The following is a 21236-nucleotide window of genomic DNA, read 5'->3' on the forward strand; positions in this document are numbered from 1 at the left end:
TGTTTGTGTGACCCGCCGGGGGGAGGGGAAGGGGGAAGGTCGATGGGGAGGTACGCCGACAGGGTGTCACGCGATAGCGCTGCTCCACTGACGTCACACCACGTCACAGCTCTGACGTCACAAGTGTCAGCATATGGCGAGCCTCAGCGGCCGGGCGCCAGTGAAGAGATTGCAGGCGGTGTGGATACGAATACGATACACAGTGAATAACGAAATAAACAAAGGGAGGATAGAGCCAAACAACCCGTTCAGCGGTTTAAGTTCACTACCATACTTTTTAAGCTTGGAATTGTGTACATTCCAAAGGGATTCAATAACCAAGAACCACGCCGACTTCATGGAACGTACTTATATCACAGGCATCCTTGCTAAGCTCGTAACAACTCGCGTGTGCCCATGTGCGCATGCAGACGGAGCCTAATTAGTGCCGAGGGCCAGAGCCCCTAAGGATATTAGCTAGCGGCGCCGCGCGCCCTGTATCCCCTGTTCGTAATTGGATGCGGCGAACTGCGCACGGGGTCAGACAGGTCACAGGGGACGGCCTCGCTGACGTGCGACGCTGCTCGCTGACGTATGTTCACGGCCGCTAGCTATGATACAGATGTCGATACAGTATGGTGCTGATCGCTGGGGTACGATCCTGCTCACTGGAGAATGATGCTGGTCACTGGAGTATGGAAGTGATCGCAGGAGTGTGATGCTGGTCACTGGAGAATGATGCTGGTCACTGGAGTATGGAACTGATCGCAGGAGTATGGTGATCGTTAGGTACTAAAGCACAGTGCTGGTCGTTTGAGTGAGATTCGATCCACGAAGTGGCATTTGTAAGTCGGATAAGTAGGCGGTCAATGCACACAAAAGCCAAAGCCAGCAAAGCACACTACAACAGTGGGCATCAGGCAGACAGTCTCTGCAACGGGTAAAGCCAGGCGTCGATTTTATGCAGAGCCAAAGGCCCTTACATAACATCTTGCATAAGAAAACAAACGGTTCATTTTCTGAATTGGCATCACTTAACCGAACCTCATTCAGCTTCTGTTGATTTTCCCATTTTCATTTCATTTCTGCTTACTTCAGCTGATTCGTTCATCACCACAATGCCATTTTCCACACACTTCGGCATTCTCCGTCGATTGAATTGAACGAGATGGCGAAAAGCTGGTACTTGCGAATCGTCTCTGAACCACGCGAAAATCTTCTGGCGCCGTTCCAGAAATTCTCTCGGGAAACATTACGCCTAATGCAAATCTCGAGTCTCGAGACGAGAGTAAGTTTTCACGCGGACGGCTGCGTCGGCAAGGTATATATGAAAGTGAGTGAGGTGATTCAGATTTCGGTGAGGCGTGGAACTGACTCAATATCCGCCTCCTGGTGGACTGGGACTGAGAATGGCATGATCCCAAAAGGATTGCATTGACGACTCGCGGACGCCACTGACATGATCCTACCTCCCACTCAAATCCGCATGACGAGAATACATTGAATGCCGAGAGTTTGCATCGATCCCACAAAAGGACACGGAAAAGCTCATATGATCTAAATAAGACGCGTCCTACCACGTCAAACTATATTGTAATGGCAACGCAATACAGATGAGACTGCCACTGGGCGTATCTGCTCTTGGTCAAGGAACTAGCCGGCGTGTGATGTAGAGACAAGAATTGGGTTACAGTAACAAGGGTCAAATAGTCCAATACATATCCTCACTACACCTTCTCACTTCACCCCAGCCAATGCGTCTTAAAGTCGGGGCAAGCAAAAACTAATTGATTCTATCAGCCCTGAAGCGCCACCGCTGCTACTCTCTAAAGCCCATCAAAAAAGTGTCCGCCAAAACGACTGGAGCCCAGCCTCGCTGGCGATCAGCCGAACAGTTCAGAGCGCTGCCCGACTGAGCTATTGGAGTAGACTGCAGGAGCCTGCTGCTTTGAAGTACGGCCGGTACGTGACCAAAGTAGCAAACAGCATTCCAAACCACGCCACTTCAGCTAGTGCTTAAGCAGCTAGTAGCTGGGCAGTTGCAGAGACTCTTACGCAACCAACAAGCCTTGCAGCGCAGCCAGCAGCCACTGACACAGCGATAATTAATTAGGTTAATCAACAGAAGCATGTAGTTTGCAGTCTACTGTAATGGCGGCAATGAGCAATGACTTCTGCTAAATTGAATACGCTAACATGTGTGGATTTTATGGATTCCGCTACATGCACGCTCCATGAACGTTTCCTACAATTTATCGAACATCAATGTGGATAGCAGTATTTCAATCAAAGTATAAATGAAGAAGTAGGTATCGGCTTAGTGTCCCTCGTTAACAACAGGGATAACAGTTTTTTTACCAGACACATTAGCGGATTATCATCTACCAGCTACAACGATTTTCCCAGAGGTGTGGCCGAATAATCAATGACAGGACTAAGTCAATAAGGCGACAAGTTGGTTCTGAGACCCTGTAAGAAAGCATTAATATGACAAGTGTACAGCGTAATGTGCGCTGAGCGTCTAACTCTCTCAGAATACTTCTGAAACCCAATCCGCTATTGCAGCGTTTCGACGCTGGCACCGTTCCACCTGCAAGAAACGAGTGCGCTCTCATGCCGCAAGCCGTGCTCTTGTCTTATTTGCACTGAACTCGGCCGATTCTTAGCTGAGCTGAATTATACTGAACGACTTAGACAGCTGAGCTAAACTAGCCTGAGCTCATCTGAGATAGCTGAGCAGGAGCTGAGCTGAGCGACCAAGAAAGCTGAACTGAGCTCTACCAGTCTCCAATGCGCCAGGTCCCGCGAAATCCAAAAGTCCAACCAATCTGACCAATCCACTCTAAGCCAATCAAACCACATACCTCCTCGTCCATTGCCAATCGTTTTATACCACCACACCGTTCAGTTGGCAGAAATTTAATGAAACTTTATTGCCGCGTGGCATGTCCTCAGCCTCAGCACTAATCATATCTAATCGATACGCCTGGCATGCACTTCGTAAAGCGTTCAAAAGTCGTAATCTAACTTGAGGTACCCAGCCGACAGGGACGGACATCGTTCCTCTGAATGAGCACTTGAGCAGGTTATAGCGACACTGCCACTGATCACAGATGTAAGCTTACTGGTTTATGGGTCAGACCTTAACCTTCTGGACCAGCCACTCGGGCGCGATTCAACAACAGGGCACGCTGCCCAGTCGTTCCCGTCCGCCCGAAACAGCGTCGCAGTTCCAATCCACACTTGTTACACGGATTAAAACGTTTAATCCACAGTTATCCGCCCACTAGCCAGAGATTACGAGCGCCTCGGTCACGCGCTGGGCCGATATTGTCAGCACGTGCCCCGTTGAGTTGAAGGGCTGCGATCCTGCGTGGCCCGGAGACAAAGTCAGGCACCAGCTGAACTGTGCTGGTTCACGAAAAGTCTGCAGATTGAGGGAACCTGCCTCCAGCTGACAGCGGTCATCCTTCTGTCGACGTGGTGACAAGCGAAATCTACAAAATCGAGTAGACGTGTCACTTACAACCGGAGGTCGACAGCGACACTGTGATCCCTTGTCAGCAGAAAACCAGACTTTTTGTGAGCAGAAAACTCATTACGCTCCGTGTAGCATTTCAGTTTTCACGCTGGACTTTTCTATAATCATCTCGTTAGATTTCCAGTATCAACTTCTGGCGTTTTGACATTTGATGAGAGACACGTTTTGTCCGTTGTTCGTTTGTTCACGGGCAGTCACAGGTCAGCCCACGTGCTGCCCGGATTGCCTGCAGCAGGGAGGTTACAGGGAGCCACTGAAGCCATATCAACGCTCCCCAGCAAACCCCGGCGTCACACTGATGTTAATACGTCATCCTGACGCGTCCGCCTGCAGCAGCTCCGCGTCACACCGGCATCAATACGTCATCCTGACGCGTCCGCCTGCAGCAGCTCCGCGTCACACCGGCATCAATACGTCATCCTGACGCGTCCGCCTGCAGCAGCTCCGCGTCACACCGGCATCAATACGTCATCCTGACGCGTCCGCCTGCAGCAGCTCCGCGTCACACCGGCATCAATACGTCATCCTGACGCGCCAACCTGCCGCCGTTCGGCGTCACACCGGCATCAATACGTCATCCTGATGCGCCGCCCGCCGCCGGCCGTATGAAGACGTCCTGTTCCGAGCGCGGCGTTAATTAAGTCGCCGGCCCGCCGCAGCCATGATGCGGTCGTGCAATCTCGGGGGTCGGCCGGAACGGCGAGCTTGGTGGATCGACTCTGTGCGGCCGCGGTCATATCGAACGGTATAACGGGTCTCCGCGACATTACCGCGACCCAAACGGCCCGTGCCGCTGAGGTATATCGAGCGGACAGCCATGGAGACCCGAACTCATTCCAGCCACTGATTGAGACACTGCACTGGATGGCGGTAGAGAGAAGCTCAGCGGAATGGCAGTCAACGGCGATCAATGCATAGACCATCTCCGAGATGCATTTAACCGACGTCAATCAGCCGAACGACGGCACTAGCCAGAACTTTGTGACCTCTGTGAAGCTAAACATAGGATTTGGACAGGGTAGAACTATTCCAATCAGCAAACCAGCTTAGCAACAGACAAGAAGTCTATTTCTAGGGCCCAGTAACACCACTGAGTTGCCCACGGCTGATTCACCTGGGCCGCATTGTCCACGTGAATGAATGTATTCACTCATCACCGACCGGGGGCGTATGTCTCAAAGAAGCTGATCGGCATGTGGCAGAACCTCACCGCCGGCCGCCCTGGTACCGCTCACAAAGCGTCGTACCGCCGCACTATGAATGCGCACATTGCATAGCCAGGCGCACACATGAGTGCTACCACCAACGCCTCTTCTACAGACTTAATAACCATATTTAGCGCAATGGCCGATTGAATGGGCAGTTTTAGAGTATCTAAGTCATAAAGCAGTTCGAAGGCCTAAAGTGAACCCCATCAGCCAGTCGCGGTTGCCGGGCGGCGGGATACATCAGTCTCATGGACAAATTCAGACGTGAAGTGACTCCGCTGGATACTAACGTCAATGCCTCCCAGTTCAGAGAAGAACTGCATCTGCGAGCTAGATGTGACACGTTCTTCAGAGAAACGCCAGTCAGGCTTGTGATTTTGTTCGCGTAGCTATCAGAGACAGGCTCCACGCATTAGCAGAATGATTGTTAGTTCGTCTGTTGATTACCTACGGTGACCTACGGGCCATTGCTACTCATCAGGGGCAAACAACATAGCCATTTTCTACTGATTCCATGCAACTGCAGGGACAGGCAAATGGGATGAGGAATAATTCGCTCACATCCATGCGATAAATGCGCATGTTTCTCCTTATTGGGACATGACCGGATGGGACCCAGCCGAAAGTCGGTAATTCAGGTCGGTCATATATACCGATTGGATCACATAAACAGAGCGCTAATTTCAAACGAAGCTGGATTACATTATTTTCTGGCGGCAAATTCTGGCGAAGCTGAGACTATCGGCAAGTCCATAAGGAGATGTCGTGAAATTATGGTTTTAATCTGGGGCCGAATGGAAACGATTTATGAAAGCGTTCCAGATATATTAACTTCTCGCATGCTGCCAGCCAAGACGCCTACGGTTTTGATGGTAGATATTGCATTAATTCCTCACACTTCAGAAAAAAGCCGCGATCTACATGTGACACGGTCCGCAGAGACGGTCTACGGCCCTCCTTGGTAGTCGTCAGCAAGACTTTAATACCAATCCGCCACCATCAGTTCTCCCGGCTCACTACAAATAGGCCGCACATTATCATACCCTATCCTCCCGGCCCGCCACAAAAGAGTGTCACACACTCAGCCCTTACGGCTACCTACAAATAATCTGCACACCACCATACAGTCCTCCCAGCTCGCTACAAAACAGTGTCACACTTAATCTTCCGGGCTGGTTACAAATAAGCCACACGCCGCCATTCTCACTCCCCAGTCCCTGCTCGCCACAAATACCTGTCCGACTGTCGGTCCGGCGGGCACACCGACCCGACCTATTGCCGGCTACTGACCGGCGCACGATTTACGAGTTCCGGCCGAGCGGGCGCGGCGGCCCGGGCGGCTCGCTATACACGTGCCGTGAGCTGCAGACATGTCCGCCCGGCCAACAGATTGGCCGTGGTTGGCCGTCCGGCCGTCCCAGCGGAATGCTACCCGTACCGACCAGACTCGGCTAGAGCCAATATACCACAGGGAGACAGGCTTCCAGGGGATGGCTGGCGCAGACGAATTTCAAGGAAAGTGTTTTACATTACCAGAGGGTTCAAGCCGGAATGGAATGTGACCCTTATCTCACATATTTGTATAGTGTTATTCCCAATGTGATCATTTGAAGCACCATTATGCAGTTTTGCACTACCAGAGGGCTCGCGTTGTGGTGATGACTGTACCTTACCGCAAGCTGGTAGAGTATTGCCCATACTGGCCAGTTCGCTTCCCGTATTATCAGGGGATTCAATGCGCAACGCTAACTGTAGCTGATTCCTCACCTTCAGCTGGTAGAGCGTGATACCCGTGCTGGTCAGGTCGTCATCAATGCCAATCAGATGAGGGCGGTCCGAGTCCAACACCACGCCCACTGAAAGGAATACGCCCCAGTCAGTCGCAGTCACGCCCGTACAGCCGCGCCTATAGACACCAGCAGCGTCTCAAGGCATGATCTCAAGTAACTGCTCAGACGGTCACTGCTCACACAAAAACAGTCACTGCGCCAGACGTGATTTCAGACACTGACGTAGACGCAGACAGAGTCTACAAACGTCATTTCAGACACAGACACACCATTCTCAGTGTCTTCAGCAGACTCGCAACCACACAGCTATAACGGCCAGCAGTCCGCTGACAGTGACAAATGAACACTGACTGGACCAGAGTCGCACACATTACCGCAGTGACCGTCCCATCGATAATTAATCACAGTCTGATAGTCAATAGTGCGGCAACGATCGTACTGACACACACAGACCGGCCAGGAGCCCAGGAGCATGTTTCAATGTCTCGGACACAGGTTACGATCATGGATCATGGGTGACGGTTCTGAGTTTAAGAGTACGAGTCCCAATCATGTTACAAGGTCACGGAGTATACACGAATCACAAATTATAGCGCTAAGTCCTAGGAAAGGGTCATGGCCGCTTCCGCACATAATGGGTCACGAGTCATGATCACGGCATGAGTCACGAACACAATGGTCAACAAAAACAGCAGCCGATTATAACCACGTTACCCAATGAATTGCCATAAAAAGGACCGGGCCCAGTCCTGGTTATGGTTCACGGTACTGAATCACAATCACGAATGAACGTGACGGGTTACATCGTGACAATGAAACAAAATGATGAGTGCGGTTTCAGCAATAGAAACAAAGCATTCTTGGTGTGGACCACAGAGACGATCATGGTCAGGGTTACCGCTATTAATCACGGATCACGAACCTCGGATCACGGATCACGGATCACGGATAACATAGTACAATCCCAGTAAGTCCGGCGATCGGTTGGGGTCCCAATAGAACCTCATCGACAGTCACCAGCAGTACACCAGCCTGCCGTGCTCAAAACGCCAACAGGACGGCTGATGACAGCCCTATTGCACTGTCCCGGATCCCGACATATGTTCGCTCGACACTTCAATTATGGCTGCAGTAAAAACGATGGTACGGCAGAGGGGATCAAACAATCAGGAATGAAGGTTAAGTTTCCATTTCGTTGTAAAATTGAGTAACTGAAAAACGGCTTCAAAGCGGTAACAGCTGTAACAATATAATCAAAAGGAACAAAGCATATGGTTTTGACGTCCTTTGTAAGGTCCGGTTGCCAATCCTTCCTGAATCCATACAGCTCAGTTTCTCCATCTGCGACATACAGCCGGAGCTGGGCAGCAATACACCTAAAAGCATCCGCTATTTCATTTTACCGGTGGTCCGGAGCTCCGACAATGGGTCAGCGAATCCCCCGAGGCTAGGCGATCAGCTGAGTGAAGCTGGCGTGTTGGGGGCTCTGTGCCCAACCGGTCCCACATCTCCCCCCCCCCCACACACTATAGAGGGACGGCGCCAGGGGCTTCCAGAGCTTGGCTATTGACTGAGCGAAGCTGACGTGTTGGGGGTTCCGGCCCGACCGGTCCCTCCCCCCCCCCACCCCCACAACCTTGCAATTTAGAAGGGCGGCACCGGGGGCCTGCAAAGCTTGGCGATTGACTGAATGAAGCTGGTGGGTTGGGGCCTGCGTCCCCGACCCGTCCTACGCCTCTCCTCCCCGCTTCCCCAACCGAACCAATTGCGGCACCGGAGAGCACTGAAGCTCGGCCCAGCACCGCCCTTCCTAGGGTAATGAGACGAGCTGGAACCGAGGAACAAAGCAGTCCACTGAATGGGTCCGCCGAGAGCCGCTGGTTCAGAGCACTGCACTGCACGGAAAACGGGCGACGTTCGAAGACAATGAAAATAAAACGATGATTTACGCCGCTAGCGAACGCCACGAACCAGGCGGAGCGCCGATCTATTTTAGAGGTTTTGACTAGACTGTTAGCCTGGGTCAGAATTGAATTCGACGATGGCATGCATCCATATGGAAGATTCAACGAGTCACGTTGAATAGTATGAACTTTATGCGGGGCATAAAGTTCATACTATTGTGCTAACTTTTTGAAACAATATGAAGCAACCAATGTCACGGCGGTTTACATCTCCTTTTTTACAGTTAAGCCTTAGGTCCTCAGACACACAGTATCAATTACGAGATTACGTGATGCAAGGTTTCTCAGGATCCCAACAAAATGTTCTCATCTAAACCTTAAAGTACTGGGTCACATTACGAGAATGTAAGAAGAGCATGCGTAGGAGTTGATGACATTATTCCGCCTCATCATATCTTCTAATCGACCAAACGACGTTCACGACACATCCAATAAGTAGATCACTCCGACTGTCATTGGCTGCTGTCGTGCGTCCCCTCACCTCCCGACTTTCTCAGTCCGAGTGTCTGCTGCTCCTGAAGGATCTTCTGCGTTTCCCGCCAGCCCTCCATCCACTGGTTGGTCATCTCGTCCGCCCGGGCCTCCTTCTCCTGTATCAGCTCCAGCGCCCGAGGAGACTGTGGGAAAGTAGAGAGGGTCTATCAAACTCAGGGTCTGAGGGTGCTGTGGACAGGGGAGGGGCGGATCATAGCCCGAGGCGGCTTAAATAGGATAGGGGCAGGTCAGGGCCCGGGACGACTGTGGAGAGGACACAGACGCGTCAGGTCAGAGCCAGTCACCTACCATGGAAGGAATGAGTTTCTTTTTAAATCAGCTCCAGCCCGTGGGAGCTGCAGGTGAAGAGAGACGGTCACGCTGTGACATTTTTGAAGCATGCTCCTTCGTCCATGGTTCCTGGGAGATGGACTGGTTAGCTTAGTTACCCAAATATACCGCAGCATGAAGCACTACTGTAAATCTCGCAGAGCCAACTACAGTTTGGGAACAAGCATGCGAACATTTCCAGCCCGAGCCCTGAAACATCACACACCGTCGCGCAGTTCGAATGCCCGCTTATTCAAGTCACGGGCATCCTGAGTCGTCTCAATCTGGAACTTCACGCCGTTATATAACACCCGGAACTCTCCTCCCAGTAACGCGCTCTGCACACAATATGCAATGTGAGTTTCTGCGATTGCAGCAGCAAACAGCATTAGGAACTAGGACCAAAACGCGCCTCCCGCACAGAATATATGAAATTATCAATCTGGTGGATATCGTGTTCAACTACAAATACAAGTGTATAATATATCGATAAATATGCTGCCGCTAAGCACGCATTGTTTCACCACGGGTGCCGATATCAAAAACATAATTTTTACGCTTCTACAATCATCGCGGAATAATATTGATACTCCTTCTGAGAAGGAAAGGTAATTGCTATGGACCCTCAACCAACAACAATTTCACATCGCGTGTGATAGATCGAAATCAGGGAGCGGATTCAACAGCATCCACTTGATAATACACCGATGTCCCAAGAAGATTGAAACAAACCTGACAGACTCGGAGCAGCCATGCGACGGGCATTGAGCAACCTCCCTACCTCAGCGACCTCTATAACGCCGATGCATCGCTCCCTGTAACTACTGTTCCAAACAAGTATCGCTACCACTTGTACAGGAGCGCCCTCTACGGCTTCAAGCACTTCCAGCCCCAGCGCGACCCGAAAGGGACGTCTCGTGCCAAAAACGACCTCTCTAGACACCTGTGAACATCTGAGGATAGTCTAATTACAATAGCGTGATTGCTCACACACTAACCTTTCCGGCACCGTCTACACTAAACTATCCGTGTCGTCTATGATCGTTCAAATACATAGGTAACTACCCAGGCCGTCTGTAGGCGCCTTTACCGACCTCCCCGGCGCCCTCAATGAGCGCCCATACTGACCTCTCCGGCGCCCTCAATGAGCGCCCTCAGTCGGGCTATCTCCTGCCGCAGTTCGCGGATCAGCTGCACGTTACGGTCCTCGTTCACCGTCGGCTTGTTGAGGATGGACTTTGCGCGGTGGGCGTACCGCAGCGTGCTGAGCGTCTCACCGTAGTTCACGTCGGCCGGGGAGATGGCTGGGGGGGGGGGGGAGAAACGGGAGCGGCTTTGTTAGCTAGATCGCTAGAATATGCGGACCAAAAGAGACAGAAAGAGAGATATCACCGCTAAGAGAAAACAGATCTTTACTCACTCACAAATCTTCAACAAAAATACGTGAAGTAGCCAATATCAAGCAGCATTCACAAATGAACAGCAGTGAGAACTAGTATTCATTAGCCTCAGGACGTCTTCCACCACTCACGCTCGCCTCGACCTCATTCCACGGTTCCCTCCTCCCTCCCTTACTCACTTACCGGCAATCATAACTGTCTTGGCGTTACCACCGAGACTGTCTTTGAGCAGCCAGGTCAGTGTCGAGTCTCGGTAGGGCACGAACGGGGTGCGTCCGCCCGGGGTGTGACGGTGACCGGCTTCCGCCAGTGCCGAGATCACCGAGCCGAGTGTCACCAGAGACTTGTTGATGTGAGCGCCCTCCCGCAGTCGGCAGCCTGTGGCGCCGGTCGCCTTGGCACGTTCACTGATGGAGGAGAAAGGTAGGGGTGAGAGGTCAGCGGCAGGTGTTGTAGCGGGTGTAGCAGGTCAAGCATGTAAGAGGTGTAACTCGTATGTAGCACGGCTTTAGGTTAGGTTAGGTTAGGGCAGTAATCGCCACGCCATGTGTGGATCGCCCATGATCGTAAATACATACATACAATTACATACAGCTACGTTACGGTTAATGTTCTGCAATAATCAGATGAAAAGAGCACAAGCCGGCTGAGCTATACAAAAGGTGTAAAAATACAAATCACGGAGAATACTACAAGCCTATATTTCAAATCCTGTTTGTAACGTTTCCTTTCCTCGTGTTGATCGCACTAAGAATCATTCCACCAGCCTTTCGTATCAATTGATTACAAAACACCGATAGCCACTACCACCTCCCTCACCCCCTTACACACAGACATGCCCTCCCCATTTCCTCACACCCACAACAGACCACCCCTCCCTAACCGACGTGTTTCTACCTTCCCGCCAGGTCAACGAGGTGGATTTTGGAGGTCCGCTCGCTGGGCAGGCCCTCGACTAGCGCCGCCTGTGTGAAGCCGATGGTAAAGATGGCGTGGCTTCGCGAGCTGGTGTCGTTCATCCCGGTACTGGCCGTGGTGCGGTGGGTGTTACCGCGCTCAATCAGCTCCTGGAAGGGTTAGTTACATGATTTTAGTTACGTAATTACAGAAGATGTGCAGTCCTAACGACAGTTTTAGAGCAACTTCGCCTGACAGACAGAGAATAGAAAACAGCAACACAGTGGCAGTATCTGAGGGATGGTCACAGACCACAGATAGAAAGATACAGCTCGTGTGAGGTAGAGTTATAGATAATGCACAACATCTGGGAGACACAGTTTAAAATACAAGTGCAATGCTACAAAATTATTACGCATCACTGCTTCGCTATAACACAACCGCACAGCTTCAAGAGACACGGCCACTGCCATGGCTATTGGATCTGTCCATTTTCGTGATGAAGTCGCACCCTGCCCCGAAACTACCAACTTCAGCCAGTAGTCCAATGCTGCATAAAGTAACCCTCGATACAGTCAACGTAGCAAAACATGAAAGCATCATAAATAACGTGTAGCCGCACAGCCTCGACACTTGGCAACACTGCATCGGTCATCAATATTGATTAACACAACACGGGTGAGCACAGCAAGTTTTCTCTTTACAACTGCACAGTGCACACCAGACGGGTGAGCAAAAACGATATAGAACCATTGCTACATCCGGAAAGGGGCAGCACATTTGTGTGTGTGGAACAATCTCCTCTCACACCACCAAATGCTATCAGTCTCCTGAATAAAGCATATAATACGTCTATTAGCCAGGTGACGGTGAACTTCAATAAATCGTTGAAATTAACAGTAAATGTGTAACAAGAGACAAAGACACTTGGTAGCCAGTTCGGGGACTAGACTCAACGATGGAATCTAATGCAAATGAAAAACACCAGAATACTTCGCCGAATTAAATAAATTTTGCAAGCAAAAATTAAATTCCAGCCATCTCACAACAAAAGAAAAAAACGTTTGAACCTTGCTCCATCCAATCATCCGTCATCTATTTCTGATTCCACCTATATCGTAAGCGGACCTTCTTATTTGTCTTCGTGTTTCTATCGAGATGACTTGGAATATCCGATTAGTACGCCGCCTGTGACTATCGTGTCCTATTCATAGCCGCCTATCGACATATCTCTAAATTCGGAGGTAAACAAGGCTGACGATCACCGATCGAGCGATGTCCGCTCCTCAGTCTCGGTGTCCTTGAGCGGAGGACTGAAGTAAGCCTCTGAGTCAGGCAAAGTCAGAGTAGGAGTCATATTCGGAGTTGGAGCTTGAGCTTCAGTTGAAGTTGGAGTCATAATGGCAGTGCCAGTGGCAGTGGAGTCAAAGAGCAGACTTATATTCATGGTCAGACTATCAGACCGTAGTTCAAGCCGCAATTGGTGCTAGAATGAAGCTGTTACAAAACGGGAGTTGTGACCGGAACACCAAGTGTAGTCGGGATATGGATGAAAGTCAAAGCGACGATTCAATGGTTCAGCCGGAGCGGCAGTCGGAGTCAGTCGCAGACTGAGCATCAAGACCAGACCACCGTCGCTCACATCAGAGCCAGCCGGTATTTGGCACAAACGATACCAGATACTCAGCCGGGGACGATATACCCAAACATATCGACGATTCGCTTGCATAACCAGCGAAAAACGAGCCCATTTGTTGATTCTGTCAGTGACTTAACTGCGTCTGTCTGCCTGTCCTTTCGAGCATCCGTCTATTCTCGTCTGCTCCTCCATCCGTATGCTGTCAGTTCGTCGACCTAATTACCATAGGATATCACAAGCGGAATCCTGTTCCGACTGGGAATCCGACCATTGTCAGTTTTTGTGGAGGTGAGATCGAGCTTATGCCTAGCATTTAGAGGTTGTAGATGATTGATGATTGGCGAACAGCGGGGTGGCAACTGGCATTGTTTCGCGAGACAGATTGGGTGCGATCTCCGGGGGATCAGCTCTGAGCACTGGTCCCGTAGTCACAGTGCATTCGTTGATTCTGCTCAACAAAGGTAGAAAAACGGTAAAATGTCGCAGATATTTCAAGAATCGCTTAAACCACTCCAGCGTCTGATTATATTCATTCCATCAAAATTGAGAAGAAAGCTATTCACACTCACAGTTAACTAACAGTAAAACGACGCTTTCTCACGATGACATTCCCAAACTGTGGGACCCAGAACCGTTCCTTGTGGGACCTCTGACAGACCCCAACCGCCCCTAAGTTTACTGACCGATATATCCGAGTATGAGGAGACCAGGTGCCTGGAGAGCTGCTCCACGTAAGGACCCGTCTGCGGGTGTTCGCGCACCCTCAGCGAGTGACTCTGCTGCTTTTGTAGCAGGTCCTTCACCTGTGGCAGCGGGACATGTGGCAGGTGAGATGTAGAAAAACGGTGAGACAAGTCGAGAAAAGGCGAGACACAGGTCGCTCGGGGAGACAGATCACCACACAGCGACAATGGAGAGGGGAGACGCGAATACATTCGGTGAGACATGGCGACTGACTTTGAGACATGGCAACATACGCTGGTATAGCATCACGCGCTCACACTCCGAAGGGAAGCGGCGGTATGCGGCGCCTAGATATGTTAATATACTAACGTAAACCTTCTGCGTAAAAGCTCAAAAAGTCGAAATAGTCATAGCAAAGATAAATGCTGCGCTTTTATCCCTTCTTTAAAAGTACAGAGCAAAACAGGTTCAAGAACGACCCACAATCCATAGGATCACTAAATTATTGTGCAGCGCAAAACGTGTCTTACATTCATGTACTTGGATTTCGAACGAATAGCTTTATATCTCGAATAGTGCTCTGTACTCCAAGTGTCTTAACCCGCGCGGGGCTGGGAGGGGTAAATTTTACCCCCCTCGCTAATTTTTGCGATATCTCAAAAACGGCGGCGCGCAGCGCCGCCAAACTTTCAGTACCTTTTCTTACATCAATTTGACACGTACCCTGAAAATGTGAGCGAAATCCGTCGGAAAATTTTTGAGAAATTGACGTTTTAGTGACGTCATGTTCGCCATTTTCGCCTCAAAAACGGCAAAAGTTCAAACGCAGCTAACATCTTCATTTTTAAAGGAATCAAGACGTAACAAAAAAGGTTATACGTAATTTTACTTTGTCTATCAAATGGCTATCTCGGTTTTTTGAAAATTTTGGATTTTGGTCTAATTTTTTTCAAAAAACTGACTTTTTTGGGAAAATCATTATAAAATCCAAAATTTTGAGTCTATCGAAAAAACCGGAATATATGTCAGAGAAGTGGTCTATGTGCACCTACATACCAAATTTTAGAAGAATCGGTTCAAAAATGTGGGAGTTATTCAAAATTTTATGACGTCACGACACACAAAATTTTTGAAAAATGACTTTTTTGAAAGTTCTAGACCTCGTACGGAAACAAAAATAGCACCATTCGATTCGCCGTGAAAAACTGCATCAGATAGACACCTTTTTAGGCCTTAACAACCAACTTCAAAATTTGACCTCACTTGACCTGACCTTGACCTGACCTCGACCTGAAATTCATCCAGAGGTGGTCCATATCACTTATTGAGTGTGCCTATTGAATTCTATGAGTAAAATGACCCATAAAACATGTGTCGCACATGCCCTTTTCTATATTTTGTTTTTTGGTGACCTGACCTGACCTGACCTTGACCTTGACCTCTGAATGATATTGTATGCAACGAATATTGTCTTGGTAGCCTAAGAACACGTTTTGGGCGATCAGTCTCAGTCCATGACTCCATTCTTCGGCAACTACGGTGCAAGGCCGATACTGTAGAAACTTGCAATTTGTACCCTTGACCTGACCTTGACCTTGACCTCGAACTTTAAATTAAGTACATTTTTTTAGTAGTTCGTGATGAGAGCTTTCGATTGGCGTTTGAATTTTCCAAATCGGACCATTAGTTCGGGAGATAACAGGGGGGTAAAATTTACCCCCCCCCCCAGCCCCGCGCGTTCGGCTGGAGACCCCAGCCCCGCGCGGGTTAATGGCCGTAACAGCCACTTCAATTCCATCATCAGGTGAACCATGTATAGCCAATCCTTCGATAGATCAGTACCCAATAACCCGTATATGTCCACTGGCCAGCAGGCTTCCCAGGCTCAGTGTTGCATAACCGTCCTGCATCCACGGCAGTGGAGGATGCTGTCATGCACGCCATGCAATCGGTCAGTGCGGGCGACACCGACACTGCATGGCTGCCAGTCGCGGCCGGAGTTACATAAACTGAGTACATAAGTAGGATCCTCCTCCCGGCACCCGACAACAGTACCCTCCTACAGGCAGGGGCGACTGTCGTGGCCGCTGCCGTGAAATCATTCTCACCTACCCACCAGCAGTCTCTCACACCATCTCACTATGTTACCAGCATTTTCTCTGTCTCACCTGCTCGCTGTAGGTCTACGCGTAGCTTACCTCGGTGTTATTATCTTCTCGTTGTAGATCCCCAGGTGGCTAAAGTCTACGTTCTCACCTGCTCGTTGTAGACCTTTCTGTAGCTGGTGTTTTCAACGGCTCGTTGTTGATCTCGAGGTAGCTGAAGTCTACGTTTTCACCTGTTCATTGTGAATCTCGAACTAGCTAGTGTTCTCACCTGTTCGTTGTAAATCTCGAGGTAGCTGACTTCCGTGCGGTAGCGCACATCGCTGGACAGTTCCATCTTGTCAAACAGGCGGTAGCAGATCCGGGGGATCAGACCTCGCTCCGCCTGGAAGAACAGGGGTCACACAGGTCAGTGACAGAGGTCATTCAAGGTCACAATCCGGTCACTGACTGAGATCGGTGAAAAAAGACGTAATGACAAGAAAAACTGAGTTGGTGTTAAGTGCTATGCAGTGCAGTACAACTGGCGACAGAAAAGAGCCGTTCGTCGAGGCAAGTTTTGACCATCATCGCCGGATCACGAGGAAAGGGCCACATGGGACTGGGGAAACACCCAAACAGGGTATGAACATGTCTTAGTAGACAGGGGGAACAACCGAGGTTCTGCAGATTACCCTGGCTCGTGCATAACTCAACAGACGCTAGCCGTGGTCCTCGCCATGCTACGAGCGGCCGAATAGTTACACAAGCCGCAACAGCAAAGCATCAAGTGAATAGATTGAACAATAGCGTCACTCCAGTAACCACTGATAAGTGTATCTATGTACCTATCTGAAATGGTTAAAGTTGAATTTATAATAGGCATAATTCACTAGCATACATGTCTCTTTCACGTCCAGTGTCACAAATGTCCCGTTTTACATGTTATCGACACGCAGAGAAGAGATAAGATTGTCCCGTGTCCGGCAAGCTATCGCGCCTAATAAAACATGTCCAAAGTAGTTTCCCAATCGAGTTTATCATCCTGGTGTCCATGTGAGAATTTCGCAAGCAGTAAGCAGGATATTTGTGAGGCTTCCTTCTCTCCCCCAGTCCAACTCTCCGCAGCGAAGGCAATGTGGCACTGCCCTGGCTGTGGACACTGGAGTTCCTAGACAAACTCTCCCTAGCAAAATGTGGGTACCTACTGGAAAGCACAGCCTTGTCTAGTGCCTACGGATAATGAGATTGCTTTTCCTAATCTAGCCTTCACCATGTTACCAGGTGGGAGGCACACTTCGTCTGTTGACAATGGCCAGTGGCCATAGCGAGAACACAGCGTTAGTGGTTGTCTCAGCTGAACCATGTACGGATTCACAGACAAAACAACGTCTGCTACTGACTAAACGTATCCAAGCGCTTTCATCGTTCATGGTCATGATTTCAGATAAGACGCCATATCGGTAAGCGTATTTAGATAGATAGATAGATAGTTTATTAGATGCCTCCACTGGCATGGATTTTGTGGCATGCACGTCAATCACACAAGATAAAAGGTAAAATACATGACAACCGGTAAACGACCTTGAACACACCATTGTAAACATGCATAAAAGGAGATAAAAACAAAATGCTATAACACTAAAAACACAAATAAAAGTATATACACTACACAACACACGACCATAAATCACCTATTGTTCCATGTGGAAATCGCGCGATACGTAAAGCTGCGCCGCGCAAACTCGGTCCTCACTCTCGGTAGCTGGAGCAGGCCGTTGGCCACCGCTCGGGTTTGGCGGCCCGAGACATCGCTTCGGTGGATCAGCTGCCCAGTCAGTGCCTCAGCCCCACATGCAGGGTTAAGAAGGCGACATATGGCAGCGATGTCCCGCTCATGCACCATCTCATCGACTGTGGGCCATCCCAGCTCTCTAAGCGCCGGTGTCACGTGGTCTCGCCGTGACAGTCCCGAAACGATGCGAACGCCAAAATTGATAGCTTTTTGAACTCGTGCTTTAAGTGAAGCCGAACAGCTGCCCCACACAGTCAAACAATACCGAATATGAGGAAACACAAGCGCTTGTACGAGAAGTTGCCGTGTACATTTTGGTAGTTTGTGCCGCAGTCTAGCGATTCCTATCAAGATCATGTTACAGCGCTGGACGACATTGGAAACGTGCTCGTTCCAGGCCAAGTGCTGGTCTAAGGTGACGCCCAAAATTTTGACGCTGTCAGAGGGCAAAATTTCATCATCGCCAAAGCAAACAGAGAAGTTGGTGTTCACAGTCTGACGTCGAGATTTTAAAATAAGCATCTCAGTCTTACTTGGGTTGATTTTGAGACGATTTTGAGTGAACCAGGCCAGGACTGTTGCGAGGGTGCTTTCTACACGACTTTTTAGCGTTTCGGTCTCAGAAAAGGTTCCAGCGTCAAGAAACTGGCAGTCATCAGCGTACGAAACAAGTTTACAGTGAGGCACGTGTTGTGGTAAATCGGAAGTAAATATAATAAATAAAATCGGTCCTAAAATTGATCCCTGGACTACACCGTGGGTGACGTTCAAAAAGTCAGGAGCACCAGTCACAGTCTGAGATCGATCGCTCAGCCAGGCTGCAAACCACCGGCTGTCGATCCCGTACCAGCCGAGCTTGTCCAGAAGACGGCCGTGCTCGACGCTGTCAAAAGCCTTGGACGTGTCGGCAGTGACAAGTGACGTCACCAGGCCCCTGTCGATGTTGTTGACAGTGTAAGTGACAGCGTCGAGCAGGGCCGCCTCCGTGGACAAACCCGGCCGGAACCCGTACTGTTGCGGACAAAGCAGATGGTGCTCAATCAGATATGACATGAGTTGCGTGCATACAACGCGCTCGCACAACTTTGACACGACTGGGAGCACACTGATCGGGCGATAGTTATTGGGATCGTCTTTAGCTCCCTTCTTGTGCAACGGCACGACTGTGGCAACTTTCCAGGCACGAGGTAGGTCGTAATGACTAATAGACGTGTTCACAAGTTTTAAGAGGTGAGGACCGACAACTGGAAAGGTCATTCTCATTCATTCTTGCTGCTTCACATTCATTATTTGCTGCTTCACAACTTTGTCGCAGACCAAAATAGGTGTATGATCGGATCGCACCGCTGTTTTTGGTAGCTTCCAGGACCAACACATCGAACAGTAGCCGTGATTAGCTGATCATGCATCCGAAAACCAGCGGAACCGCCCCGCCCCCTCCGCTGTCTGCCTGCGCGTCGAGCGGCCCCTAACTCGCTCCGCAGCTGTGCCGGGCGTGCAGTCAGGAGTCGGCAGCGAGCCGTCACTCACCCCTCCCCCTCTCTCTACCCTCCCCCTCTCCCCGGCGACTCGGTCACGATCCTTCCGAACGCGGCACACCGGCGCGGCGTGCAGAGCCGCACCGACGGACAAATGTGCTCGGTAGTGGGACGAATTCGAGCTGCGCGCCGCAATCCGATGAAGGGACGGACGACGTGAGGACAGATCCCATGGTTTTATAAATGGGCGTTTAAATTGCAGAAAAAAAATGAGAGAACAATATGAATTTACTTCTTGAGCCAAATAAAAGAATAAATTCACGCTGAATGTATTGATCATGAAGCGAGGTGGGGACGGGTCCTCTGACAAGCAGTATAACAGACAAGCTGTCTTTCACTAATCACTGGTCTCGTCACTTGGAGCACACTGGTCTTGTCCACGTCCAGCATGAACAGACCGGTCTGATCCTGACAGCTCGCCGTGAATCATAATCACCACCTCCATCATTATGAATGGATGGATGAATAACTAAGGCGCTTAGGGAAGGACTCATGCCGGGCCTTTCTCATAACAAAACTACGGCAAAGTCTAGCGGGCCGGGCCTCTCTCATAAACGACAGTACGACAGTCCCTACCACAACATCAACGCAGATAAACCCTATACACGAACCGCGTCACGAACAACCCATAAATAACAAAATTGATATGCAACGATATGAATGCACAATTGCGTAGATCTGAGTGCTTTCGACTCGACCATATTTTTACAGCACTTCCCGCATATCATCATGCACACTGACAGGCTCGCTGGCCAAAAACACCAGAAATGTATGTGATAAAGAGCCTGTCTTTGTGTTCCTACACCAGATAAACGCCCATATCCTGTGTCTCCGCTGTGGCGTCAAGGCTACGACGCCGTGTTATGACAGCGGCCCCCGAGGATCGACGCGAAAAACACTTGGGCACACCTCGTGTCGCACCAGGCCGTGAGCTGAATCACGCCACCTTCACGGGCCGTGGGTCACGGGTCACGACCAGGGGCCGTAACCATGGCAACGAAGACACAGCCGGGTCGCGGAGGGTGGTGGTAACCCTCGAACATGCACCGCTAGAAACTCACAATAAGACAATATGGTCTGGTCATGGTGGCATGTTCTCGACGAAAAACCGGCCGTGACGCGTGGCTTTCTAGTCGGTCACGCGGCTCCATATCACGCGCACGGGTGCACAGCGCTGGCGCATTCCACAGAATAAGCAGATGCAGTGCACACTGCACACCGCGTGATGGACGGCGCCCACCTTCAACCAGCCTGGATCGCAAACAAATATATCATTTGCCAATCGCCGTTCAGAATCAGCTGGCTCCCTTAGCCTGAGCCCAGCCTCAAAAGCCGCTATGTTCAACCATCGTTTTCACAAATGTAGGTTGTCGCGATGGTGAGCCAACCCACGCCCAAGTTGCAGTGGCGCACCGCGCTGCAGGACTGTAAGAGCGCAGTGTGCACAGGTGTGGGCCACACACCCCACGCTCAACCGAGCCCCTAGATGTGGCGTGCATGTAATAGCGCCCCGACTGGCCACGGTGGCACAAAAACGCAGCAGCACCCGTAAACAACTCATTGTGGAATCACGCGAGTGGTGCATATTACCTCCTGTGAGGCTGCCGCGCGCGCTGGTCACCCTCCCCACTGCAGCGACGGGCGGAGGGGGGGGGGGGGTAATGATGACGTAACCGGACCGCTCGCGACGGCCGCTCTACGGGAGGTGGTTTAGAGACGGAGACTCCGGCACGGACAAGAATGACGTCACCGCAGAGACAAAGGCCCGGCTGCCAGGCGGGCAGGAGCGAAACGGGTCGACTGTACGGGAGGTGTCACTAGTGAGAGCGCTCGGCGGGGGCGTAGTCAAGAGAGCGACTGAACAATCAACAGGGTGATATGCAGCTCTGACGCAGAAACGGCAGAAAGCATGG

General features: G+C 50.4%; 1 protein-coding gene across 1 annotated transcript in view; it reads right to left on the reverse strand.

The window, feature by feature from the left end:
• The window catches only part of LOC122380614 (kinesin-like protein Klp98A), a 118464-nt gene that overhangs the window by 66559 nt on the left and 30669 nt on the right, over positions 1 to 21236 (reverse strand). Inside the window, exons 6-12 of the mRNA XM_043363920.1 lie at positions 16283 to 16396; positions 13906 to 14025; positions 11584 to 11753; positions 10870 to 11093; positions 10415 to 10590; positions 8964 to 9099; positions 6496 to 6584 (exon numbers count right to left, since the gene is read on the reverse strand). Of these exons, the coding sequence (XP_043219855.1) occupies positions 6496 to 6584; positions 8964 to 9099; positions 10415 to 10590; positions 10870 to 11093; positions 11584 to 11753; positions 13906 to 14025; positions 16283 to 16396 (1029 nt within the window). The remainder of the gene's footprint in view (positions 1 to 6495; positions 6585 to 8963; positions 9100 to 10414; positions 10591 to 10869; positions 11094 to 11583; positions 11754 to 13905; positions 14026 to 16282; positions 16397 to 21236) is intronic.

The sequence above is a fragment of the Amphibalanus amphitrite genome, unplaced genomic scaffold, assembly GCF_019059575.1.
Source record: "Amphibalanus amphitrite isolate SeventyFive unplaced genomic scaffold, NRLGWU_Aamphi_draft 000102F_arrow, whole genome shotgun sequence".
Taxonomy (NCBI): domain Eukaryota; kingdom Metazoa; phylum Arthropoda; class Thecostraca; order Balanomorpha; family Balanidae; genus Amphibalanus; species Amphibalanus amphitrite.